This window comes from Lepidochelys olivacea, assembly GCF_965140295.1.
Source record: "Lepidochelys olivacea isolate rLepOli2 genome assembly, chromosome: 14".
Taxonomy (NCBI): Eukaryota; Metazoa; Chordata; order Testudines; family Cheloniidae; genus Lepidochelys; species Lepidochelys olivacea.
In genome coordinates, this window is record NC_140424.1 from 14,834,760 (window position 1) to 14,861,854 (window position 27,095).

At 45.3% G+C, this 27,095-nt stretch overlaps 2 protein-coding genes across 3 annotated transcripts in view; one reads left to right on the top strand and one right to left on the bottom strand.

Annotated features, from left to right (window-relative positions):
• GGA3 (golgi associated, gamma adaptin ear containing, ARF binding protein 3) overlaps positions 1-16,978 on the bottom strand; it is a 32,111-nt gene extending 15,133 nt beyond the window's left edge. For both annotated transcript variants that reach the window (XM_084648597.1, XM_084648596.1), the window contains exons 1-8: positions 16,875-16,978; positions 7,547-7,631; positions 6,404-6,479; positions 5,730-5,828; positions 4,564-4,687; positions 3,522-3,625; positions 2,895-2,975; positions 538-675 (exon numbers count right to left, since the gene is read on the bottom strand). In XM_084648597.1, the coding sequence (XP_084504723.1) occupies positions 538-675; positions 2,895-2,975; positions 3,522-3,625; positions 4,564-4,687; positions 5,730-5,828; positions 6,404-6,479; positions 7,547-7,631; positions 16,875-16,914 (747 nt within the window). In that variant the 5' untranslated portion in view covers positions 16,915-16,978. The remainder of the gene's footprint in view (positions 1-537; positions 676-2,894; positions 2,976-3,521; positions 3,626-4,563; positions 4,688-5,729; positions 5,829-6,403; positions 6,480-7,546; positions 7,632-16,874) is intronic.
• A 1,720-nt stretch (positions 16,979-18,698) lies between these two features.
• On the top strand, positions 18,699-26,718 carry MRPS7 (mitochondrial ribosomal protein S7). The gene is made up of 5 exons (XM_084647122.1): positions 18,699-18,857; positions 22,114-22,305; positions 22,943-23,006; positions 24,608-24,775; positions 25,952-26,718. The coding sequence occupies exons 1-5, from the start codon at positions 18,781-18,783 to the stop codon at positions 26,171-26,173; spliced, it is 723 nt and encodes a 240-aa protein (XP_084503248.1). The 5' UTR covers positions 18,699-18,780; the 3' UTR covers positions 26,174-26,718.
• Positions 26,719-27,095: the final 377 nt, after the last annotated feature.

The window sequence follows — 27,095 nt, forward strand, 5'->3', positions numbered from 1 at the left end:
CAGAGAACCCCTGGTGGATTAAAAATCTGTGTCTATTATAGAAATTAAACCAATCTTTACGGTCCTTTTCGATTATTATTTTCTTGGTGCTCTCTCCATTAAATACAGTGTCGACAAGCTCTTCCCCTGAAGGGAAGGAAACCTTTTTGTTTGGATCAAAGATTGTAAGTTTATTTGAATATGGTCCTTTGAGAGATGACTTTTTCCACCACAAGCAGCGTGGCCAGTGGCACTGGGAATCAGAAAATGTGACTTCCTGATTCTGCCACTGACACACTGTGTGATCTCAACAAGTCATGCATTCTTGGTGTGCTCACTTTCACCACCTGTAAACAGAGATAGTGCCGTTAAGTACATAGTATTATCATCGCCAGCTGATTGTTCCCATAGATTGCTCTCAGCTCTGGTTGCTGCTCTTCATATCATTGACCACTTTGTTCTGTGTATTTGCAACTTTGTGCAAAGGTAAAGCTCCATAAAGTCTGGAAGAAGGAAATGCTGAAGGACTCCTATGCAGAGCGATGAGCTTGTACTCACCTTCATGAGCTCCTTATCAGCCTCCGACGAGTCCTCTTTGCTGTAGTGAAGCAGCATCTCATTCAGCAGCTTCACGTTGTTATTCACTTCCTCTAGAGTGTGCATGCGTTTTGTCACCTTCTGGATCCGAGCCTCATCCTTCAAGGTTTAAAACAAAAAGAGGAGAGTGAATCTTCCCACAAGATCTCAACAGCAGGAGCTCAGCTGTGAGTCGCATCAGATGAAATGCTGATGCGTATTTGAAATAGAGCTGGGCAGGAACTAGATTTTCTATTTTGCTGGAAATTCTGCAATTTCAAAAAAGCCTTCCATTCTGACACAGAACAAAACCAAAACAAATTCAAAACTTCTTGTGAAAGAAATTTAAAAACAAAATTGTTTAGGGTCAATTGAAATGTTTTGTTCCCATTTTGACTTTTTTAAATGTTATATTACACAACATAATATTTTTTAAAATTAAACAAAAAGGCATTTTGAAATAGAAAATCAAAACATTCCATTCCGAAGAGTTAGAATTGGAATATTGGAATGCTCCATTCTGTTTTTTCCCTAAACAAAATTTTGTTGAAATCAACACGTTTCCGCAAAATGATTCACTTTCAACAAACTGGCATTTTCCATTCCAAAAACATTCCATCAGAAAATTTCTAACCCATTCTAATTAGGCATGTATGCTGTCAAGGTTCCTTCCCCACTCTGAACTCTAGGGTACAGATGTGGGGACCTGCATGAAAGACCCCCTAAGCTTATTCTTACCAGCTTAGATTAAAAACTTCCTCAAGGTACAAACTTTGCCTTGTCCTTGAACCCTATGCTGCCACCACCAAGCGTGTTAAACAAAGAACAGGGAAAGAGCCCACTTGGAGACGTCTTCCTCACAAAATATCCCCCCAAGCCCTACACCCCCTTTCCTGGAGAAGGCTTGATAAAAATCCTCACCAATTTGCATAGGTGAACACAGACCCAAACCCTTGGCTCTTAAGAACAATGACAAAGCAATCAGGATCTTAAAAGAAGAATTTTAATTAAAGAAAAAGTAAAAGAATCACCTCTGTAAAATCAGGATGGTAAATACCTTACAGGGTAATCAGATTCAAAACATAGAGAATCCCTCTAGACAAAACCTTAAGTTACAAAAAGACACAAAAATAGGAATATACATTCTATTCACTGCAGCTTATTTACCAGCCATTTAAACAAAAGGAAATCTAATGCATTTCTAGCTAGATTACTTACTAACTTAACAGAAGTTCTGAAGAGCATTCCTGACCGGGTCTCGGCAAAAGCATCACACAGACAGACAGACCCTATGTTTCTTCCCCCACTCCAGCTTTTGAAAGTATCTTGTCTCCTCATTGGTCATTTTGGTAAGGTGCCAGCGAGGTTATCTTAGCTTCTTAACCCTTTACAGGTGAAAGGGTTTTGCCTCTGGCCAGGAGGGATTTTATAGTTCTGTACACAGAAAGGTGGTTACCCTTCCCTTTATATTTATGACATATGCTCTCCACCAAAGATAAGGGAGACCCCTCAATGTGATGCCTACAGTTGCATGGGAGCAGGGTTAACTTATACAGAAAAGAGATTCCAGTGACTTGTATTCTCTCCAAATTAGAAACTGTATTTCTCCTTGCCAGAACAACATTGGGTCACTTGAACTCCATGACGCCTGGATACTGGAGTGGATGGACACATCAGAATTTCATTAATAGGTAGGGTTGGATGTATATGTGCATGTAGACAACTTGCGATAAGTGCCAGATTGACGACCCTGGAGACAGTCCTCTGTATCCATAGATCAGATATTACAAAGACAGCAGCAATTCAAGCTTCTCCCTCACCAATCCCTGATGCAGAGTGCCCCCTTGAGGAGTGAGAAGGTAGTTCATTCCCCATGGTTCATTTGATCCTTGCCCTTTCTGCTATTATATTCCAACTAGGGAACCAGCTATAGAGGTTTTGTGATGCAAACACCTGCTAACTAGGACCCAGAGTGAAACTCACCAACAAATTCATTTCACACAGCCCACCCAACAGCCACTGGATGATATCAACTTTCAGTTACTATGGACTGGATGTGACTGGCAATCCTAAAGGTGAAAGGTTCTAGACTTCATTGCTAATTCCCTTGAGTCATTCAGTCCCCAAAGCTTCAAGCACAGATGAGCAGGCCGGTTTAAATAGTTGAACTAGTGCAATACTAATGGAGAGTGAAAGAACAAGTCCAGCGATTCTGCTGTTCACGAGTCACTAAAGCTGTGTACCAGCTGGTGTTAAAATGTTTACAAATGACAAAGCAAGCCCCTGATAATGATCATTACTACAGGGGTTTCTTAAATAATTCTATTGTGTTTTCTTACCTCTTTTACCATTGATTTAATAAGCTTGTTCGCCTCTTGTAAGTCATCTGGGTTTTTGCTTTTTAACAGTTTGGCTAAAAGCTGCAAGAAGAGAAGAGAACTTTTTAGGGAAAAGTAGCTTCTTAATAAAGGGAGGCAGAAAGATCATGTATCCAATGGCTGCTGCACTGGAGAAAGGGAAGTGGACAGTTCAGAGAAAGCAGACTTAGGTCAAAGCTTTTCCAACTACAGTAACTTCTTTAGGAGTCATTCAATGGATTTGCTATTTTGGTTTTTGTTAAATTACCAGATTTTCATTCATGTACAGTACAAGCACATTAGGATCTTGGAGACTTTCTGATACTAGACAAGAATTCCTCCCGGTGCAGAAAGGTGAAAAGCTTTTTCTCTCCTCCATTACAGCAGTTGGAGAGCGACTTAACTAGAAATGGCCAGACAGTGACAACACTGAGATGGTCTCTAACTCAGGATTTCAACTCTGAATCTCCAAGTGGTAAGAATCAAACCCACAGTCCAAGTGAAATCAGGCCCACATACCAGCAGATTAGAGCTGAGTCAGAGCACTTCCTTTTACTTTAAGTTGTTTTGTTTTGTTGGTGGGTATCAAGATTCCAGCCTTCACTTTACCTTGGATTTCTCCTCATCATCAAACACAGGGTTTTTTGGGCGAGGTGGTGGAGAGGGGATCAGAGTTCTATCCACTGGAATTACAGGGTCACACATAACAATACCTGAGAAGAAAGAGAAACGAAGTAGGTTTGTACATGCAGTCACTCAGGATAGTGCTAATATCTGTATACAGGCAGCACAGAGAGGGTGCAGCGCTGCTATTCACATACTGGGTTCAGAGGGAACATGCAGCCCAGCTCTTCGAACACTGAGATGGAAGGATATTTCAGTGAGGATTAATACAGCAGCAAAATCCCTGTGCATGTTATCTGGTGAACTGAGGGATGTTTTCCTTAGGGAAAGGCCAACACTCCAGGGGTTAGTTTGCCACATCCTTACAACCCACATAATCGATAGCTCTCCACTCTGGGTCTTTCTCCTTTCACATTGGCCTGGGAACTCCAATGTAAGGCCCCATGTAATCCTGCTTTATGCAAATCCAAAGCCATGTGTATTTTTAGCATAAGGGAAGCAGAACAGACAAGCAGAGAACAATAATGCAGGATGCGGTATCCACAGACTCAAGCCACTAGTTGGAGAAAGGATCAAGTTTCACAGCCAGGCCCCACCACAAAATCCTTAACTTTGCATTATACTCATAGAGGCTTCCGAAGGCAGACTCTTTGTGCTGAAGCTATGAGCGTCTCTTCTGACCACTTAAGGCCTTGCCTATGTGAAAAAGATGCTCTTATTTTGGTTTAAACCAGGCTTGTTTAGTTTAAATTAATTAGGAATCAATTTAAGCTAAATCAGGATAATTCACTCAAACTAAAATAAGAGCGTCTACACAGAGGTTTGCACTAACTAAATCAGCTTAAAAACCAATTTAAGTTAAACCAGTGTAAAATTCTCACATAGACTTTTCTAGGTCTTTTCTACCATCTGATTGAACAAGTCCTGCCCCCAGATACAGGCTGCTTTCTTGACTGACCCCACTTTGAGACATTCCTGCTTAAACATGTAGGGTGCAGGAATGCACGAATGAGAAGCTGCTTCCCACCTTGTCTCTTCAGCATATAGTAGGCATCTTTGATTTTGGATTCCTCTGGCAGTGCTACTGTCCAGCTGTACAGCAACTCAATAACTTTGGTTTTCACCTTCTCCGAGACTCTGTCTCCCAGGTACTGAGGGGGCAGGGGGAAGAAAGGAAAACATGTCACTCTCTCTCTCTCTCTTTGTAAAAAAAACAACAAAACAAAAAAAAATACCAACCCAACCACTCAATATGGGAATTCATTATGTGCTCATTAAAGTCTGTTTTCACATTAGATGGGAGTATGAATATCCCCCTGTATCCTGTCTGTGCTGATCTGGGATACAGTTTTGTAACACAGATGGCCAGGAGCACTCATCACTAACTACACTGATACAAGATGAAGTTTACCATGACATAAACCTCCCTTACCTCTTTAAAGTAATATTTACATTGTGTTTCATGATAAAACATCATCTTGTCTCCACCTGCCTGAGACAACATGAGACAAATTCAGTTTGGAGTTCTTCCATGGCTAAATGGGATGCTCTGGGCCCAGTCCTGCTCCCAGTGAAATCAGTAGGAGCTTTGCCAGTGACTTCAATGGAAGAAGGATCAAACCTCCTGTTAGTATCCAGTTGCTTTTGTTATAAGAAAATGATGGTGATGATAATACTTTGCACTGACATCACCTTTCACCAAAGAATCTCAAAATGCTTTCCAAACATGAATGAAGCCCCATAAGATCCCTAAAAGAAATGTAAGTATTACCCGCCTGCTACACTGATGCACAGAGAGGTTAAGTGACTTGCCCAAGACAACAAAGCAAGTCAGTAGCAGACCCAGGAACCAAACCCAGGAGCCCCAACTCCTAGTCCCTTTCTCTAACCATTGAATTACGATTCCTCTCCCTGCTGATGATCATGTTTAAACAAAATGAGTAACACAAGGTCTAAAAGTGCTTGCACCACATTAAGGGAATGAGCAATGCTAAGTATTGCACAAGCAATGAGAAACAACTGCTGCTTGCTGAGAGAACTAGTAATCACAGTGCAAAACACCCAGCAAACAAAAGCTACAGACTAATTCACACAGTGAGCCAGATACTGTGCTGCACACTTTGGGAGCTACTTGTGGTTTTAGAAAGGCCAGACTGTTACAAAATAGGTATAGAAAATAGCTTAAAGACTGACCTTTGGAGACACAACTTTTATTAACTCGTTTAAAAACCGAAACTTCCCTACTTCATTATGAAATCTTCTCCCACAGTTCTTCATACAAGCTTCCAGCACCTGTGTTCAAGCAACAGAAACAGGTGGTGAAATCAACACATCCCAAACCCAAACACATCCCACACAGCTGGTTTCTTCTAAGGGAGGCCCCAACTAGAACAGGTGACAGGTAAGGGTCACATTTCATTGAGATAGAGGAACTTCCACCCAAGGACACAAGGCTTGAACCCCACTTCTTTGACTGTGAAATTATCGAAACAGGCAGCTTCCCCAATCTCGAGAGAGCATGCTGAGGAGCCCTCTCCTGCGGAGGGGTGGCAGCGGTGGGAAAAAAAAAAACCTCCCTGAAGGTAACAAACCAAAGGACCTAGAGTGAAACTGAGTTTTTCTGGCTCCAATACAGTTAGTAAACTAACTCCATGCTTCAGTTACATGAGTCAAGTATCCTTCTTTCTTGGTCTTCCTCCCCTTGCAGAGGAGGAGAATTAAGGAGTTGATTGTGTCAGTTTCAGTGAGCATGGGAATGATGGTACTAGATAACCCCACTGAACAGTAGGGATCGCCCCCCCATAAATTCCTCATTGAAGAGCCCAGCTGGGCTCTGGGCTTTGAGAGAGGAGATAAGGACTACCTACTGTCAAGGCCTGGACTGCCTCCCATTCCTGGGGTGACTGGATTTTATGAGCCAGCAGTCTCACCGCTATCTGTGGACTGAAACAAACCAAGGTGCCACATTATAAATAAAACAGACACAGGGATTTTAGGACTTTCTAGACTTTCACAAAATCTTCTGATTAGACAAGTATGGTATCACAAAATTAAAAGGAAATGCCACTTTGCCCTTCTATAGCTTTACATCTTCAAAGCACTTTAACAAAATAATCCTTACAGCATCTATGTAAACTGGGGTGTTTACACATGTAAAAGGGGAACATGGTCTAGTGCACATGGTCTGGGCACAGGACTGGTAGCCAGGAATTCCTGAGATCTAATCCTGCTTCACTGAATGTTTCATGGTGTGGCCTTTAACCTTCTCTGTGCCTCACTTTGCTTTGTCTGCGGTAGAATAATACTTCCCTACTTTGCAGGAGTGCCATGACTCATGAGGGTTCGTTAGTTATTGTTTATAAAGTTTTCTAAAGATGTAAAGCTTTATATTAACTTGTAAATGGCTTAGTCAGAATGGAGAACACTCAATATATAAAAATTGCAGCCAGGGAGGTTGGACATTATCCTAACTATCATGGTAGTTAAACACTGGAATAAATTGCCTTGGAAGGTTGTATACTCTATCATTGGAGGTTAAGAGCAGGTTAGACAGGCACCTGTCAGGGAGGGTCTAGATAAATACTTAGTCTTGCCTTGAGTGCAGGGGACTGAACTAGAACTCTTGAGGTCTCTTCCAGTCCTATGATTCTGTGAAATATTCTATGAAAATAAATGATAAGGATTATTATCCCCATTTTACAGATTGAGAAATTGAGGCAGAGAGGTTAGGAAAGATTCCCAAGGCCAGATAAGCAGTCAACGTTAGAGGCAGGTTTAGAACTCATGTTTTCCTGGCACCCAATCCTGCGCTCAGATCACGTTGTTTTTCAAAAAAAGAGGAAGAGGTTTGCTATATGCTTCCACATTACCCTACTTCCTTTATGTTCATGTTTTCCTTGTAATATCAGCATACTTTTTCAACATAAAACATCAACAGCTGGACATAAAATTTTGTTTCAATTGAGAATGTTAAAATACAATACTATGTCTGACTGACTTGGAACACACACCCTTCAAGTTCTTTGTTGATCTGGTCACAGAACCCAATGATGTACTCCCAGTCTTCTTGCCTGTTAGACGGGTTGGTGGCTTTATCTTTAGTAAAAAAAATAAAAACAGAGAACACATATTACCAAAATACACGAAGCAGAATAACTGGCCTTTCCGAGGGAGAAGCGCCAACTGCCACCCATCAAAATTGAGAAATGAGTTCACAATTTCCATTCCCATATATTTGTGGGTGCTCAGTCAGGAAGGCGTGTCAAAGTCAAGTCAGGCCACCCAAAATTAGCAAAACACCTAATACAGTTTTCTGCAGAACCAGGCAACGAAGCTCATGTACTTACAGATTCAGTATTTTCTAGTTACTGAATAGAAGAGAACAACCTCACAGTCGTATCCCAGCTAGGCAGGCTTGCAATGTTGTCTCTCTCCTTTTTGCCCGTTTACTTAGGGCCAGAGCCTTCAATCCTGTTGTATGCAAATCTCCCTTTGCAGTCACTGGGAGTTTTGCATGTGTACAAATTGCAGGATCTGGGGTTTAACACAGTACATAGATCCTTTACCTTTGATGCCTTGTTCTTGGAATACCACAGAATTTATTAGATGCCTTTGCATTTCTTACTGGAAATGAGATTCACAATCCAGTTTGTCAATACCTTACTTTGGGATACTCCCTAGCTCACAAAGAAGCAGGTTGCAGAATCCTGAAGCTATTGAGATCTATTTTTGTTAAGAATTTATCTGCTCCGGATAAGTCAACTCAGATACAGTGACCAAGGCTCCCGCTTCAACCTAATTTTACAGCAGAGCCAACTGAGGCATGATTGTAGTCGAGCGGAAATTTGTTTGTTATAGGGGCAGCAACAACATGCTGCAGTTTTGCATTACCAATCCGGACTCTCTCCCTCCCGCAATGACTAAGTTATCAACAGCAGGAATCAATACCAAGGAAGAGAAATATGTTACAAATCCAGCTGAAATACCACAAATCAAACCATAGTGAAAGTATGTAAACATGCATGTACTGTAGTCTTAAATGCAAATGTAAAACAATAAGTTTAAGTGCACACTACTCTACAAACTGTCATTAAATATCAGCATTAATTTAGAAAAACACATCCTTCCACCGGTCCACTGCCATAAATATAACAATTGTCAAACTACTGCACTGAAACGTCTGTTTTAAAGTGCATCCGAACCCTCTTGCTGTTGTACTCCTACAGTTTCAGAGTAGCAGCCATGTTAGTCTGTATTCGCAAAAAGAAAAGGAGGACTAGTGGCACCTTAGAGACTAACCAATTTATTTGAGCATAAACTTTTGTGAGCTACAGCTCACTTCATCGGATGCAGTGAGCTGTAGCTCACGAAAGCTTATGCTCAAATAAATTTGTTAGTCTCTAAGGAGCCACTAATACTCCTTTTCTTATTCCTACAGTGTTTTCTTGGCTTTGCTTTCCCCAGAAAAATGCTCCCATAATCTCACAGGCCCCAGTCTTGTGAGATGCTCCACATATGTGGATCCCTGTGCCCAGGCTGAGCCCTAGTGGCTTCTATGGGACTCTGGGAGAGCAAAAGGGCACACACTACAAAGCTGCTTCCCTTAGTCTTTAAATTAAGCTACCGAGCTTTGTTTTAAACTCAAGAAAGTTTAGTTAAAAATGTAGTGCCATGTATTTGTTAAAAACACTAAAACCTTATTACCATGCCCTTGATTTCTAAACACCATGACAGCAGCATGAAAAACCAGGCTTACAAAACAGCCTGTTATCTTCATGTAAGCAAATCGGCATTCTGTATGGCTCTGTGTTCCAAAGCACCCTTCCATTGCTAGCGCCACCAGCTTGTGCTGCTCTTTGCATAATGCAGACTTAAGAAATATACAATGGGATGTACTATTATTACCAAAAAAACAACTAATTCCTTTCAATCAATGCACATTTGGGTGGCTGCGCAATCTGACACCAGGAGGGAGATCTGGTCTGGGCAATGAAACATAAATGACATTTCCACGGTAGTCACTCATTTTAAAGCTGCTCTGCTTTTTAACTCGAATGAATTCTCCCAACATCTCTTGGAATCTCAGAGGGTTGCATATTCTCAGTTTAGGCTTGGAGTCACCTCACAAGCCTTGTTGTTTTATACTCTGAACTCTCATGATAGTCAATTCCAATAAGAAGAGACACATTATTAGGGGGAGATTACATTCCATATACGGAAATCACCCCTTACAAATATCAATGTAATATCTGCATATCATCCTATTTCATAGACGTCAACATGCTCTATCAGAAATTCTGTCCTGGCCTGGAGAGTGAAATCCTCTGTCTACAGAGCAGGTAAAGTGCAGGCAGCAGCAGAACAAGCTTCCCCACGTTGCCTCATTAAGGTGCCTCAACCATGATCTGGAAGGGTCACCTCTAGGAGGAGAGATTTACTCCTTAGTGTTCTCAGTCCTTGGCCTCTCTGTTAATACTGCCAGACATGGATCCAGTTAGCACCCGTTGTGGAAGCAGATTTCATGTGAACACTTGGTCTACTAGGACACAAACTAAAACTTATCAGCTGATTTCACATCAACCACTGAACAGCCCTCGGTACATCTGAACCAGCACTTAGAGGAAAGGGCTCTAGAACACATTACCACAATCCCATCACCATCCAGCCCCTTGGCTTTTAGAAACTGAAACATTTGAGTCACACCTGATGGTATAATAATGTTATCTCATACCTGATCTGAGTGTCAAAGCCACTCAGCATTTCTTTGCTGTTCTAAATCCTGAAACACTAAAGAGGTGACACTCAGCTGTAAACCAAGGGTACCTACTTCATTTATATAACAATGCTTTTGAACCCTGGGGAACAGAGAACTTTAATTGTCTAATGAATTATTCATATTTTCACTGTTTTACTTCTCTGTTGAAAGAAGGAAAACTTACAAGCCAACATTCTAGATGCCTATTACCAGATTGAGGGCCTGAATTGGGATGCTCAGCTCCTAGCAGCTGTATGTCTGGTGTTCTCACTCTGTCTGTATCCCAGGTAGAATAAGCAGAATGCTAACTGATATAACATGGAAATAGTTGACAGCATTTACACACACTCACAGATATAGTAGGTTTTATCCCTCTTTCCCCTCCCTCTTCTTAGATTATGAGCTCTTTGGGGCAGTACACAATATATTTACTATATGTGTGGACAGTGTCTAGCACATCACGGAGGTAACTATAATATAAATAAGCTACCTTGTATGTGGGCATCAGACAGAGCAGACAGTGTTAAGTAAAAGGATCCAGCTGTGTGAGAGCAACTGAGATTCATTTATTAACCTCCTTCAGCTAAGGCTGGATGTGGAACCGCATGCAGGGAGAGAAAGAGCCCTGTCATCCCAACAGCCAAAAGTAGGAAGGGAGAGAGGATAAAGATGCTGGGTCATCACATATTGAAGCACATCTCCTGCTGCAGTGTGAGGACTGGAGGGTGAGATTACTGTGGCTTTGTGACTCCAATCTGATGACAGAATGGCTCTGCCACTCAGCTGAAGGGCAAGTGCCATTGATTCAGAAAATTCCTGGTAACACAAGTCATGTTCTGTCCTTTCCTTGATGTGGGAGGTTGGTCCATACTGCTGTATGGATTTTGCCCCTTCCTTCAGTAAGGACACAATGGGTACAAATCTTCTAGCTTAGCATCTAACACAACACTCTTTTTTATAGAAAGTTATCAGAAAAACAGTCTAAGCCAATGGTTCTCAAAGCTGGTCCACCAAGCTTGTTCAGGGAAAGCCCCTGGTGGGCCGGACCGGTTTGTTTACTTGCTGCGTCCGCAGGTTCGGCCGATTGCAGCTCCCACTGGCCGCGGTTCACCGCTCCAGGCCAATGGGGGCTGTGGGAAGGGCAGCCCCTTCCCACAGCCCCCATTGGCCTGGAGCGGCGAACCGCGGCCTGTGGGAGCCGCAATAGGCCAAACCTGCGGACGCGGCAGGTAAACAAACAGGTCTGGCCCACCAGGGGCTTTCCCTGAACAAGCAACGGACTGGCTTTGAGAACCACTGGTCTAAGCAGTTCCGCTTCCTAACCAAGTTTCCCACTCCCATAATCACACAATTACCATGAAGTAATGAACAGTTATACAGTGTCACACATTCCCCTCACCTTTATCCAACAGAACGGCCAAAAGGCACCAAGTACCTCTCCTGTATATCTCCATTGTGACCTTTTCCTCCCAAAACTCCACTTCCCTAAGGGAGGGCGTGTCATTTGGCAAAGACACCCGGACTCCCCGCACTAGCCCACATACATTTCTTCAATGGCCAACAGAAAATAAATGATCTGTGCTCCTCTACAATGGGAGGATTCTATAATCAGCCCAGCATGAGTCACTGTACCAGTGATCAAGCATAAACGTATTTTTTTAAATTAGGAAGCAACATTCAAGTCTTATATCTAGGCTTGGCATATTCCATTTTCATTTTTGTTGATAATTTAGATGGATAATATGTTTATTTTTAAGCTTTTCTATTTTTATTGATTTAAATATTCACACCTGTGGGAAATTATGCGGAGGGTCAGAAAATATGGGTCATCAGACAATAATTATTAAAAGACAGTAGACACTGCCATTCAAAAATATAAAGCTTTAGAATTATTAAAATGCAAATTTTCAATATCACACATAAAAATACACAAAGTAAATATCCTTAAATCAAACTCTATTAAGTTCTCAAGCAGTGTTTTTCTTACTTTGCCTTTCTGTACATTTCAATTATCATCCATGGAAATATTTTTGTCAGTTTGTGCATGTGAGGTGAAATCGACATTTACCAATAAAAAACAGATCCTTTCAAGCCCACTTATGTCCCATGAAAAATATGCCCTGCCCTCAGCCCCCAATCAGGCTCACGGAAGTTAGTGATATGGCCTATCTAGTTGTAAGTGACCAAGCCATAGGATATCCGGTCCCTCAACTTTCACTGTCTTAAAATTCAAACTATTGGGAAACTTTTCCTGCTACTCAACCTAAAATTTCCCTCATATTAGACATATTTTCATACATGAGCTGTATTCCATTAACCAGTTCTCTTTGGGGAGAGAAAGAGAGAGAGACTGGGTGTTTCTGATTATGTCACTGGCTATAATTAATACATAGCCAGAAAGATACTGACACATTGTGAGGAGCTCACAAGATCAGCCAAAATAATCAGCAGGCAAGAAGAAATGATGTAAAAGAAAAGACTAATAGCTAAAAACAACTGACATAACTACAGATATAGATGATAACATTCTACACCTATTTGAACAGTGTAAACACCATGCTGGAAGAGGAATTATTTAAGCTAATGTATGGAAATACAACTAGGAGTAATAGATTTTAGATTGTAAACTCTATAGGGTAGGGACTATGTTCTGTTCTACATTTGTACAGTACTAGACCCTGGTTGGGGCTTTTAGGCCCACTGTAACACAAATAAAGAAAGAAGTGGGATGAAATAAAGAAAGGGAAAAATCTAGGCAGTAAGATCTAGTGGCTTGTGGAGTAGTCTCCCTAAAGGAAGTGGTGGAAGCCCCAGACCTTGGAACATTTAAAAACAAATTATTACCATTATTATCATTTATTTGTATTGCAGCAGCACCTAAGAGCTCCAGACATGGACCAGGACCTCATTGTGCTAGACGCCGTACGAACACAGGACAAAAAGACAGTCAGATTGTACAGAATAATGTACAACTGGGAACTGTTCAGCACTGGCTGGGAGATGGACTAACCAAGACTTTTTCTACCTTAACCTTCCAGGATTCTGTGAATAGAGAGTGACTTGCCCTTAAAGATATGATTCCAAATACTGAAGTCTGTAACAGTTCCTGTTATAAAATCTTTTTAAAAGACAAACTCTATTTATTTCATCTGAAGCCTGTAAATCCTACTGTGAAATGATAGCTCTGAATAAGGCCTGGGTTTCCCATGACTGTATAACGTATCAGAGAGATACAGTCGGTGAGGTTGTAGCTGTTGTAGCTCAAAAGCTTCTCTCTTTCACTAACAGAAGTTGGTCCAATAAAAAATATTACCTCACCCACCTTTTTTCTCTGATATCCTGGGATCAACATGGTTACAACAACACGTATAAGGTATGACTGATTTAATGGAGAAAATCCGATAGGTGTGGACTAAGACAAATAGCACATTGTAATTGGCCAAGCGAAGCGAGGTCTCACATTCAACTCGGTGGCATTTCTCCGTCATCTATCTATTACAATAACTTTGAATGGTACACCTGATCTATTCCAAAATTTTAGGGAATGTTCTAGGCATCAGTGGGCAGAATCCTATTGTTTTAGGTGAAAATCAGAAAACTGGAAGGAGGAAATGGTAGGCACATGGAGCTCCTTCCAGCTAGTCAACAGACCCAGCTGCTTCAACCACCTCTGTAATTGTCTATATATCCAAGAACTAGTTGATGACACCAATTAACACTTTCCAGCAAAACTATCTCCCCCATCTCATCTCTGCCCATCCTTCCAATAGAGTTTAACATGTTGACACCCTGAATGACTTCCCATTCCCTCCCACAAAGAAATAATAATGGTGTGTAGAAGGCATTATAAAGGAACACACAGAGCTCCTCACATGGAGGGGTAGGGGGAGCACACAGAGCATTTAGTATGGGAGGGCAGAATGGGGGAAGGGGACATAAAGACCATGGAAATTGGAGGGCCCACAGAATCCCTGCTATAGTGGAGAAAAATGGGGGACAATGGTCTGGGGGGAGGTGGGACAGACAGAGCCCCTGACATGTGGCTGAGGGGGCAATGAGGGGGGACACAGACTTCTGTCACTGGAGAAGAAGAGGGCCCCAGTCATGGGGGCAGAGGGAGCACAGGGATCTCTAGCATAGGAAGAATGGGGGAGTATGGGGACACACACAGAGCTCCTGGCAAGAGGGGGTTGCAGAGAGTCCTTGAAATAGAGGAGGGTGGGAAAGCAGCACACAGGGAACCTGTGGAAGGGAATGGAGGAATGCAAGGAGCTCGGCTTACAAAAGCTACAAAGTGTGTGGCCACCTAGTACAGTATACTTTGCATATGAGAATCCAAACCACAGGGAAATTTAGAGAAGAAGTGAATACTGACCTTTTATAGCCAAAGAACTGGTAGTTTGGAGGAGGTGGGGAATGAGTAAAGAATTTCCCTGGTTCACAAATGAATCACCAAATAACAGGCCAGACCTGCTGTTGTGGCCACTGCAATTGCAGCTCTGGATTTCTGCTTCACTCATGCAGACACGATGAGTACATTGAACACTCAGTTGGACAAGTTATTGGTGGGGATATTTTTGAGAGGAGAATCATTCCTCCAGTGTGAATACATAACAAGCCGTCTCCCCTTCCGCCCCAGCTCTAGCAGAGAGCCAGTGTACAGAGTAAGTTCCTCCTTGGCATTACCCCATAAGCAGGCAATCCCCTTTAGCAACAGGGATGGTGGAGCGGTTGAGCAACAGGAAGTCAGTGGCAGGAAAGGGACAGGGAGTGAGTGACAGGGAGGCAGACAGAGAATGGGAAAAAGAAAAGGAGTACTTGTGGCACCTTAGAGACTAACCAATTTATTAGAGCATAAGCTTTCGTGAGCTACAGCTCACTTCATCAGATGCATATCGTGGAAACTGCAGCAGACTTTATATATACACAGAGAATATGAACCAATACCTCCTCCCACCCCACTGTCCTGCTGGTAATAGCTTATCTAAAGTGATCATCAGGTGGGCCATTTGATGATCACTTTAGATAAGCTATTACCAGCAGGACAGTGGGGTGGGAGGAGGTATTGGTTCATATTCTCTGTGTATATATAAAGTCTGCTGCAGTTTCCACGATATGCATCTGATGAAGTGAGCTGTAGCTCACGAAAGCTTATGCTCTAATAAATTGGTTAGTCTCTAAGGTGCCACAAGTACTCCTTTTCTTTTTGCAAATACAGACTAACACGGCTGTTACTCTGAGAGAATGGGAAAGAAAGCCAGGCAGTGAGAGAGAGAACAAGCCAAAACTGAGTGGGGCGAGTAGGTGGAGATAGCCAGCAGGCACTGGGAGAAGAGGGGACAGGCACAAGACAGGTCAAGTACATACTCAGAAATTATCAGACTTTCAATTTAAAAGCAATGAGGAAAGACTGTGCATGACTCTAGGTGGGGGCTGGAAAGGGGAAAAGGCAGCAGAGACAGCATCAGGCTATTAGATAACCTGACAGGGACTCAGAAATGGGCAGTAAGGACAAACAGACACATGGGATAAAACCCCAAATGCACTGGAAAGCCCTATTCCAGGCAGATGCTTGGTACATTGTTTATAAAACAGCTAGTGTAATAATAATTGCATTCATAATCATTTCCCTTTGCAAGAAACCAGAAGGCTCTGTCCATCTACACACAGAGAAAACACCTCTATAGCCCATCATGCTGCTAAGAGTATTTTTTCATGTGAGCTGGTGGAGGTGACAGAAAGTGGGTGGAGGGGGCATGGGCACAGAAGGGGAGAGGGAACTGGATATGGAGTGGGAGGGCATGGAATGGGCATGGGAGCATTTGGCAGAGGGGGAGACATAAGCAGAGAAGCAGGGAATGATGGATATGGGGGCAACAGGGGCATGGACAGGACGGGGGGGACACGGACAGGGAGACACAGGGGCATGGACAGGATGGGGGGGACACGGACAGGGGGACACAGGGGCATGGATCAGACGGGGGGGACATAGGGGCTTGGACAGGATGTGGGACACGGACCAGGGGACACGGGGGCATGGACAGGACAGGGGGACACGGACTGGGGGACAAGGGGGCATGGGCATGGACAGGACAGGGGGACACGGACTGGGGGACAAGGGGGCATGGACAGGACAGAGAGACACGGACAGGGGACACAGGGGCATGGACAGGACGGGGGGGACACGGTCAGGGGGACACGGGGGCATGGATTGGACAGGGGGACATAGGAGCATGGACGGGATGGGGGGACACATGGATAGGATGGGGGGACAGGGGGACACAGGGGCAGGGCTGGGGCAGTGGGTGGCAGACAGGGAGACACAGGGATGAAGGGGTACTGATGAGGCGGAGGGCTGCAGACAGGTCACCGACGGGGTAGAGTGGGGACTGGACAGGGGGACATGAGCTCCGAGAGCAGCAGTAAGGTGGGCACAGAGGCATGGAGGGGGCGGAGAGCAGCGGAAGAGGGGCGCGGAGGGGACATGGCCAGGGAGGGCGGCAGGCGGGTGCTGAGGGGACAGGGGCTGGGGGCCGCGGTCGGGGGACGGGACGGGAAGGGGATGGGGACGGGGGGTCACTCACTGAGCCAGGACTCCAGACTCTCCCCTTCCGCCTCCGCCATGTTGCCGGCCGGGCCCGAGACTCCGCCCCAGCCGCGCGAGAGCCGGGCCGGGCCGGGCCGGGCCGCGCTGGGGGAGGGGCGCAGGGGGCCCCGGCGCGGGCGGGGCGGCAGATCTGTGGGGCAGAGGAGCCTGCAGGGCGGGGGACTGGCCCCCTCCCCGCTGTGGCCCCCTCTAGTGCTGTTCTCAGAGGGTTTCATGAGCCTCCCGCAGCAGGCTGGGGGTATTCTAACTCCCAAGACCAAATGGCTAGTCAAAGCTCCCCCCCCCCCAACTCCTCGCCCTAGTGGGCCTGGGGCTCAGACATCCCTGATCAGTGGGTGCGCACAGCGCCCCAGGCTGAGCCGGGGCTGTTCTGATTTACTCACAGTACCCAGGAGCTCCCTCTACAACAGGCCCCAAAGCTTGCCATGCCAGGGTGCGTGCCCCATGGCAGCAGAGCTGACCCCTGAACGGGGTGGCAGAGCTTTTGGCCAGGGGAGCCGGCCCCAGAACTCAGGCCCCGGGGTCTAGTTTCGCCTGGGTTCTCTTATCCACAACACTAGCCTAACCGGCCAGTACGCAGCTATGTCTGAAGTGGAGCCCAGAGCCCCTTATGTGGCTTGGTTTTATTTATTTTGTCAACCTTAACTAACAAACTGAGGCCCCTTCCTGGCAAATAGGTCCGCGTCAGTGGACTCTGCACCTGTATGACTCCAGTTGCAGGACCAGAGCCTGAGTTGCTACCCAATTTTAGCTCAAAATCCAGTGGATGGAAACTCCATGCATATGGAAAATGCATATTTTGGACTTGAAATCTCTAAACTGTGGTCTGGTACGATGACAGTAATGTAAAAAGTGATCATAAGACAGGCTTACATTTCATCCTACCAAGACATCACACTGGACTAAAAGCACAGATGCTGGCACTTTGGGTGACATTTTCAAAAAGCCCAAGTGACTCATAGGACTTAGGCTCCTAAATAGTTTTTTGAAAATGAGATTTAAGCTCCTAATTCACTTTGCAAAAAGAAAAGGAGTACTTGTGGCACCTTAGAGACTAACAAATTTATTTGAACATAAGCTTTTGTGAGAATAATTCACTTTGGTATTTTTGAAAATATTACTTTTTGCTCCTTAATATGCAGAGCTGGTGCTGAGATATCCTGAGTGCTCCAGTCTGTCTCCACAGAGCACTATGCAGGGGTCAGGGCCCATAGAGATGTCTGCCAATGCTTAGCCTAGGGTTCTCAAACTTCATTGCTCTGCATCCCTCTTCTGACGACAAAGTTACTACATAACGCTTGGGGAGGGAGTGTGGGGGAGAAATGGAGACTGAGCCCCACTGGCCTGGTAGGGGGAAGAGGGAGCTGCAGCTGGAGCCCTGCCACCCCGGGTCAGGGTGGAACTCAGGATTCAGCTTCAGCCCTGGGTCCCAGCAAATCTAATGCTGGCCCTGTTGGCCACCCCTTTAAAATGGGCTCCCGACCCACTTTGAGGTCGTGCCCCCCCAGTTTGAGAACTGCCGCCAGACCGCTGGCTGAGATCAGATGCCAGTATTTGAAAGCTGTAAAGAGGGGGAAACTGAGTCACCATGCCTGATTCTGATCGCACACGGGGGTAAATCAGGATGCACTCCTCCCCAGTCAATGGAGTTGCATTGGAGTAAAACTGCTATGAGAGGAGAATGAGACCCACATTTCACTCTACTGCAATACACATGACGGGGGGGGGGGGAGTGACAGAGTGGGGAAAACAAGATCCTGCTACCACAGGAAAGCGGCCTGCCCCTCATCAGCTGCGCACGCAAGTGGCAACCGGGCGGGCAAGACACAGCAACGCAGGCTGCGGCCGGGCAGCCTGACGGGGTCCTGCAGCCCGGATGCAAGATGGCGGCTCCCACGGCGGGGCGGCTCGCGGCGCTGGGCCGTCGGCTGGCCGCTCCCGCGCGGGCCTGGCTGCCCGGGTAAGGAGCAGCCCGGCGGCGGAGGCTGGGCGAGGGCGGCGGGGCGCGGAGCGGAGCGGCTGGGGCAGCGTCACGCGCTGCTGGACGGGAGCCGCCGCCGCCCTGGGCTGCCCCCGCTGCCGGAGCAGGTTGTCCGGCAGCCTCGCTAGTCCCTGGTCTCCGGGAGGGGACAGGCCGCTCTCCCTCTCCCCAACTTCGGCCCTGCTGCCGGGGGAAGAGCGGGCAGCGGGACTGCCCCCCGACCTGGACATTCAGGGGCGCTGGAACAATTTGTATCGTGGGGGTGCTCGGCCATTGAACCAAACTAAACTCTGTATATCAGAGGTCCCCAAATTGTGGGGCGCGTCCCCCTTGGGGGGTGCAGAGGAACGTGGGGGCGGCGGGGGGCGTGGCTGGGAGCTAGGCCAGTCCCCATGGGGGTACCCAGCTCTGCTTCCGGTCTCACGTCCTTTCCTGTCCCAGGGCCCTGGCTGTGGCCTTGGCCCCCTTACTCCCATCTGCGCCCCCCTCTCCGGAGCTGCGGCCCTGCTCTGGGCCCGGGGGGGGGCACAGACAGGGGTTGGGGGGGTGTGACCCTGAAAACTTTGGGGACTACTACTGTATATCATAGAAACCACTTTAAGCAAGTATCCCTAGTTCCAGCACACATGGGGGACATATGTGTAAGGCCGGCCTCGGGCCCTGGCATCCTATGGGGGGAAAGGGTCATTCTAGTGATGCTTAGTAAGGCGATGGCAATTCCTAGCTTCCAAGCTTTGTGCATGCACTAGCCGCTCCGCGCAGCACCCCGGGGAGGATGGTAGGTGAGCAAGTGAGTGTGTTCTGGTGGTGGTGCCCCACTGCAGAGTAAGTGCCACTGTAGATTTTGGTCTTTTGAGTTGCCAAATCTCACTTATTATGGATTATTTTAAAATCATTTTTAGAGCATCCAGGGAGGATTTTGTTGGGTGTTTCAAGAAAAGGCTTGAAATCTTACTGACATTGACCTGGCTTTGCCTATTACGCCAGTGGAGTGATTTTTCTCAACATTTGCTCTGCTCTCAAAGCCTTTCTGCCCTTCATCTGTACTGCCTCTCAGGCCTGGAACCAATCTCCCCTCTCCTCATTCAAATCCCTTCTTGGAGCTTGCTTCTCTTTTAAAGCCCTTCCATTGCTATTCCACCAGTGAAAGATGTGGGCTAGTATAAGATGTATTGTTGCCCCTGTACTGCTAACAACTTAAAAAAAAGTTTCACTGTTAATGTGGCAGAGGCCTGTGCTTTTGGAGCAGGAGGATCTAAGGTCTAGCCCTACTGTTTCTATGAAGTTGTGAGCAGTCACGGTAGGCTGCACAAAAAACGTTTATTTTCCACTCCCTCTTGTGGGTAGCAGTCCATATCCTGTGGTCTGTTCTTTCACTATGTTTTTGGTCTGACTTTAGTCTCCCATCCTGCAACTGGTTTTACACAGGTGGAAATTTGCACCCATGCTGATCCAGTTGCAGGATTGGGATCTTTGATTTCAAAGGGTAACCAGGATCTTTGCTCCCGAGGGTAGGTACCTTGTCTCTGTATTTGTCTATAAAGCACTGTGCCCTCTAGTGTACCTCTAACAATAAGGTGGCAGACAACTGCAGGATAATTGTGATCAAAGCAATATTACTGAACTGGAGACTCTGATTTGTATGTTAAAGCTCAGGGCTGCCACTTCTGTTTTCTTCCTTGAACTTCAGTTGTATTTTTTGCTATTGCCATTCTTGTATGTACTTTTAATTACTATTATAACGTTCACAAGTGTACCCCACTTTAAATAATGAGCCGGATCCCATTTCCATTGAAGTTAAAAGGGACCAGGATTGGGACCAGAATTTTAAATTCCTCCTAGAATTGAACCCTTTTGCATTTATTATTCTGTGGATTGTATCATGGATACGTTACTAATGTTACATTATTTGGAGAGGCTTTGGTGGTAGGATCCAGAGGTAACCGTATTCTTCCTTTGTCCCTCCAAAAACCCCCATAGTTCCCTGTTAACAGTAACTAAAAGGGAAAACATCACCCTATTTAGGACCCCTGAACAAAGTACATCTATATAACTTTTGCTTTTACGGAGGAGCTGTTTTTAAGAAATGCTCCCTCCCCACCCCCCATATCTGTCAAAAGTATTAAGAACATAAGAATGGCCATACTGGGTCAGACCAGAGGTCCATCCAGCCCAGTATCCTGTCTACCGACAGTGGCCAATGCCAGGTGTCCCAGAGGGAATGAACCTAACAGGTAATGATCAAGTGATCTCTCTCCTGCCATCCATCTCCACTCTCTGACAAACAGAGGCTAGGTACACCATTCTTTGCCCATCCTGGCTAATAGCCATTAATGGACTTAACCTCCATGAATTTATCCAGTTCTCTTTTAAACCCTGTTATAGTCCTAGCCTTCACAACCTCCTCATGCAAGGAGTTCCACAGGTTGACTGTGCGCTGAGTGAAGAAAAACTTCCTTTTATTTGTTTTAAACCTGCTACTCATTTAATTTCATTTGGTGGCCCCTAGTTCTTATATTATGGGAACAAGTAAATAACTTTTCCTTATTCACTTTGTCCACACCACTATTAAAATAACTTTACTCTTTAACCAAGATTTGTTTGTATTGGAGCCAGTGAGAGGTGATGGCACTTGGAACCTCACAGTTTCAGGCCTTTAATTTTTTTCAGACTTTAGGGCTTGTGGGATTAGCATCCCTGGTGCCTGCACAGAAAGGGGTTGGCAGCCTCTCAGGAGCCTTCTGTAGATCCTCGCGGGGGAGAGGGCACCATTGCTATTTGGGAGTAGCTCAGGTGAGTGGTTGGCAGAGAGGGAGAGACGCATGCTGCTATCCAGGCGCTATATTCTTGTTGGCTTTATATTAATTATTAACTTTAACATTCAGCAGTTTATGGGTCAGTTTATGGGTGACCAGAAGTTCACTGTTTGCCATGTGGACATTTTTAGAACCTATTGATATTGCAGTCTCTTTCAGGAAGGGACTCTATTACAATGTGTTTCTACAGCACCCAGCACAATGGGCCCTGATCCTGGCTGGGGCCCCAGAGCAATACTAGAATACAGATCTCGCTAATAAAGGTGGAAGGGTGCATATCCCCAGTACCAGTCTCTTTCCCTGTCTCTTCTGAGACTTGTTCCATAACACTGGAGATGGACTTGGTGAGCCAGACTGAGGAATGCTGTATATAATGATGCCAATTTACAGACCCCTTCATCCCATCTTACTCTTTGCAGGCTGACCCAAGTGAGATGGAGCCGGTATGACCCCAGTTACCTCGAACCAGAAGTGAACAAGGAGCTGTACCGCAAACCCCTGGAGGAGCTGTCTGAGGAGGAGAAAATGCAACAGGAGCTCAAGGCCCTCCAGCCTATAAAAGCTACCCCTTCTAATGTCACCAGCTCTGTGTTCAGTGACCCTACAATCAGGTCAGAAAGCTGTTACACCAGCTGTCTCCCAAGGATCATGGATAGTTGATCCTGCTCCCACTGAAGTCACTGGGAGTTTTGCCATTGACTTCAATAGGAGCAGGACTGGGTTCATTGCTCAGAAGTGCTGAGCAGCCACAACCCTGGCGGATGGCTAGAGGTCAGCTCCTAATAGGATCATGTCCACAGAATTCTCTCTTCCCCTCTTCAGAATGAGGGCAGCAGATGAGTTGGATGCAGAGGTTTGTTAGTGAGCTCTCTTTATCTGGATAGGGATTTGCTGTTTATATTTGAATAAATAGCTCTTATTATGAAACAATGTAATGGATGGAGTAATTGAGTGCTCTGCTTCTGAGCCCACTACTGCTAAGAAGTAAAGCCATTGCAGTGCCTCCCTGCCCCCAATCAGCCTTTGTCTACCTGGCTGCCCATTGCCTTCCTGTTACTCTGTGTAATCCCTTTATTTTGATTAATCTCTTTCCATGAAAAAGATCCATTGAATAATAGTGGTTAAAGATGAGCACAGCCACCCAAAATCTAGCAGGGATAGGATTTAATCACAGGAACAACACAATTAGGGACCTCTGGTGATGGAACCAAAGTTCCAGTTATATCATGTTTGGTTTTATGCTTGCAGTAAATTCACCAACATGATGATGAAGGGAGGAAACAAAGTGCTGGCCAGATCCATCGTTACGCAGGTGAGGGGCCTGGACTCTCTCGTGTTTAAATATTACATGCCAAAAAACAGCATTAAAATAACCTTATTAAACTTGCCAAGGGAATCACTCAGAAATGCCGGAAGTAAGGTTGCCTGTGCAGAGTTTGTCCCCTCTACAATCAAATCGGGTAGCTTTCTTCATGCTACCTGGGCCAAGTAGGAGGGTCATTGAGAATACAGGAGAGACATGCTCCCTGCTTTCAGTTCTGATGCCCATCGCTGGCACAGACTGCAGAGGCACAGAGCTGCAATTGCAGTGAAAGTCTTACTCAGCCTTGGGATGGAGCATGCCTACTGCAGATGGAATCTAGCTGCTAAGCTCTAGCTAGTATCTACTGAGCACGTGCAAACTGCAGTTTTCTTCAGTGGTTTATAAATTGGCCACATTTGGGTGAATTTTCACAGGGATTGCAAAAAGCACATCCCTGACGCAAAGACCACCCACCTTCCAAATTTGAAGTCCTTGTTCCAAAGCAAGGGGGAACTAGAGCTTAAAGAAAAGATTGCAAGAATTTTTTAACATGTACAAAATGTTTTTTCCCTAGCATCGCTTTCAGAACTGTTCTGGATAAAAATTTCCCCAAAAAATTCATGCTGAGGCAGACACCCAGCATGGAAAATGTTAGCCCAAAGAGTTGAAATTTGGCCAAGTTATAAGCAACTGAAAATAGTGGTATTATGAGAAGTGTTGGGCAACACTAATAGGTGGATACTTCCTTTCTATAATATAATTATTTAGCACTCTTTATCTGAGGATCTTTAATCTCTTCACAAAGAAGGGGGATATCGTTATCCAGTTTTACCGGTGGTAGTTGTGATACAGAAAAGTCAAGTGACTTGCCTAAAATCAGACAAGACAACTGGGGCAAAGCCAGGCATCAGAACCAGGTGTCCTGCCTCTCAGGATATCCTCAACTCAGTTCACTGAACCAGGCTGCCTCCCTTTGGCTATTAGTTGATGTAGAGCTGAAGTCTAGAAGCCTTCTAATTTCTTCAGTACCGAACTGCCCCAACTTAATGGGCTTCAGGAGTCCTGATTTAGGGGGCATCCACTGGTGCTGTAAAGGGCAGTGTGTGTTGCATGGTCAGTATGTGTTGGATGGTAGGTACAAGTTGACCAGAAAATTGGTGAATGCAGCATAATCGTATGATATGTAAACTGGTGTAACTGATATGCTGAGGAGATAGAAGTGCATCTTGGGAAAATCTAATAGGTAGTTGTAAGGTGAGAGTGAGGGCAGTAGTGCTTTATCGCCTCTCTACTACCCCCCATTTGTTGGTGATCACTGCTACACTTCACACCCACCAACGGGCTATAAGAGGGAAAACCAGTGAGGACTGGACTCCAGCAAGGGAATGTGTCTGTGTGTGGAAATCTGGGGTAAGGAGGTGAGAGGATTGAGTAAAACCTGTAGTTGATCAAGAGCACTCTCTACTGGCTTACTTAAGGTGTAGCAGGGTGGAATCCTCCATGGTCCAGATTTCTCAAATGAAGGGGAGGGTGTGTCTGAAATTATCCTGATTCTAACTTCACTCTGTACACTGAGGTGCCGGGGCATGTTTCCTTGTGTTTGTATTTAGACCCTAGAAACCATTAAGAGGAAGCAGATTGAGAAATACCATCAAGCCTCTGAGGAGGAGAGGGAGAGCATTGAGTGCAACCCTTACATCATCTTCCATCAGGCACTGAAAAACTGCCAGCCCATCATTGGACTTTGCAACATCCAGAAAGGAGGCAAAACCTACCAGGTAAACAGGAGAGGGACCTGAAGACCAGCCCAGGATAGAAAGAATTGGACAGGGGGCAAAACTACCAGTGTCTTTCCCACCCCTCCAAAAACTTGCTTGCATTTCCCTTGGAAGTACCATTTTATTATCATCTGTATTATAATGGCACAATGGGGCTCTGATCTTAGCTGGGGTCTGTAAGTGCTGAGTGCTGTACTTACCCATAATTAGAGAGTTCCTGCCGCAAATTGTTTGCAATCTGAATGGATAAAGTGCGGGAGGGGAAACTGAGGTACAGGGAGGTGAAATGACTTGTCCAAGGTGACTCAACATACCAGTAGCAGAGCCAAGAAACCCCCCCCAGGTCTCTGGAATCCCAAGCCAATGTCTTATCGGCTAGACCATGCTGCCTCTGTGTAGAAACAGCAGAGCAGTTTAGCCCCTGCAGAAGGCAGGTTAGCAAATAGAAAAGGTTCATATAGATACCTTGTTTTATGTAAAGCCTGGACAAAGGCTGTCTCTTCAGCTTTCCTAATTAGGTAAATGCACCTAGATAACCCATGGGATTGTTAATGAAATATGGAGTGCTTCACCAATCTCCTATCCAGCCAATAAATTACTGCCCTCTGCTGTAATGCATCCGATGAAGTGAGCTGTAGCTCACGAAAGCTCATGCTCAAATAAATTGGTTAGTCTCTAAGGTGCCACAAGTACTCCTTTTCTTTTTGCGAATACAGACTAACACGGCTGTTACTCTGAAACCTGCCCTCTGCTGGTTGATCAGAGACCTGCAGGAAATATCTTGGTCAAGTTCCCATAGACAAGAGTCTACATCGCAAAAACCAGTCTGTAAGTGGCAGTCTCTCCAATGAGGCCAAGAACCAAATGGAACTTCCCTCTAGTCCCAACACTGCTACTGCTCTTGGGCAGGTTTGAGGCAAATGCTGCCTACTGCACCTGATCTGTGGATTGATAGAGGCAGACAGTTTGCTGCTGCTGGAGTCAGAGTGGAATGTTTTACCAGTGCTAAACTCACTCATTCTTGGCTAGAGTTAATTTCTTCTCACCCCCTCAACAGCAATCACTTTCTTTTTAATCACCTGGGAGTGTTAAACAATTGAAAAAAGGTATTTCAGCATATGGTCCTATTGTGAGGTAAGGCATTTTTAACCGTGTTACTGCTTGAATGTCTGCTAGGTCCCAAGCCCCCTGAAGGACAATCGGAAACGCTTCCTGGCCATGAAGTGGTTAATTACTGAATGCAGGGAACATAAGCATCATCGGACATTCATGCATGAAAAACTATCCCAGGAACTGCTGCAGGCCTTCAATAATGAGGGCCCTGTGATCAAGAGAAAGCATGACATGCACAAGATGGCCGAGGCTAACCGGGCGTATGCCCATTATCGCTGGTGGTAGGGGATCCCTGAGAGCGAGAGAGACCTTGCCTTACAACAACAAAAACATTTTGTCACGCTCCTATACTTGTGGAGCCCAGACCTGTGAAGAAGTAGCCTCCATCTACTTTCTGGAGAGATGATGTATAGGGGAGGTTGTCTGCCAACTGCTGTTAACTGCTTCTAGGCTGGGTCCTTAAGCAGATAAAAATCAAGGTGAAAAATGCACCCATAAAAGCTTCCTTTCCTTTAGATATTTTTCTGAACAACACCATATAAAATTTCCTCTTTCCTCCATGTACCTGCTTTCTGAGAGCAGGGGAGGGGATGTCTTCAAGTCAGTCTACTCACATGACAAACAAGTTTTTGCTCGTTAGCATCCAAGCCAAGGGTGAGCAAGCTGGAATGTATTGTGAATGTTCTTTGTGTGTATCAATGCTAGAGACAGAAAAGAGCCCAGTTTGAATTTTAGATTGTTGCAATACTGTCTGTTAGCAGAATCATTGTTTGACTGAGCACATGTGACCTGGATGTTAATGAGAAAATAAAAATGGAACCTCTCTATCATCCTCAGTTTGACTATCACCATATTCTAGTGGTGGCTGTTTGCCTTAGGGTTTTGTACTGATGCCCATCACTCTACCAGAGCAGCAATATTTCTCAGCCCTCCAGCGGCTCAGCCAAAGGAAGGGTTATTCTCTAGGAGATGCCTTCCCACCTACACTCTGCTAGACAGAGTTGAAATCCTTCTCTTGTCCTGTAAAAGAGCTGCTAGCACTTCTGTACCTGTTGTGCTTTGCTAGAAAGCACAGAGCACTTTTGCTCACTGCAAAGGAAAGACCGATTAGTTTGAGGAGAAGGATGGGGAAGAATTCAGTACCACAAATTTTGGCCTCTGTTTTGATTTAAAAATCTAATTCTGTGCTCACAAGCAACTGTGCCAC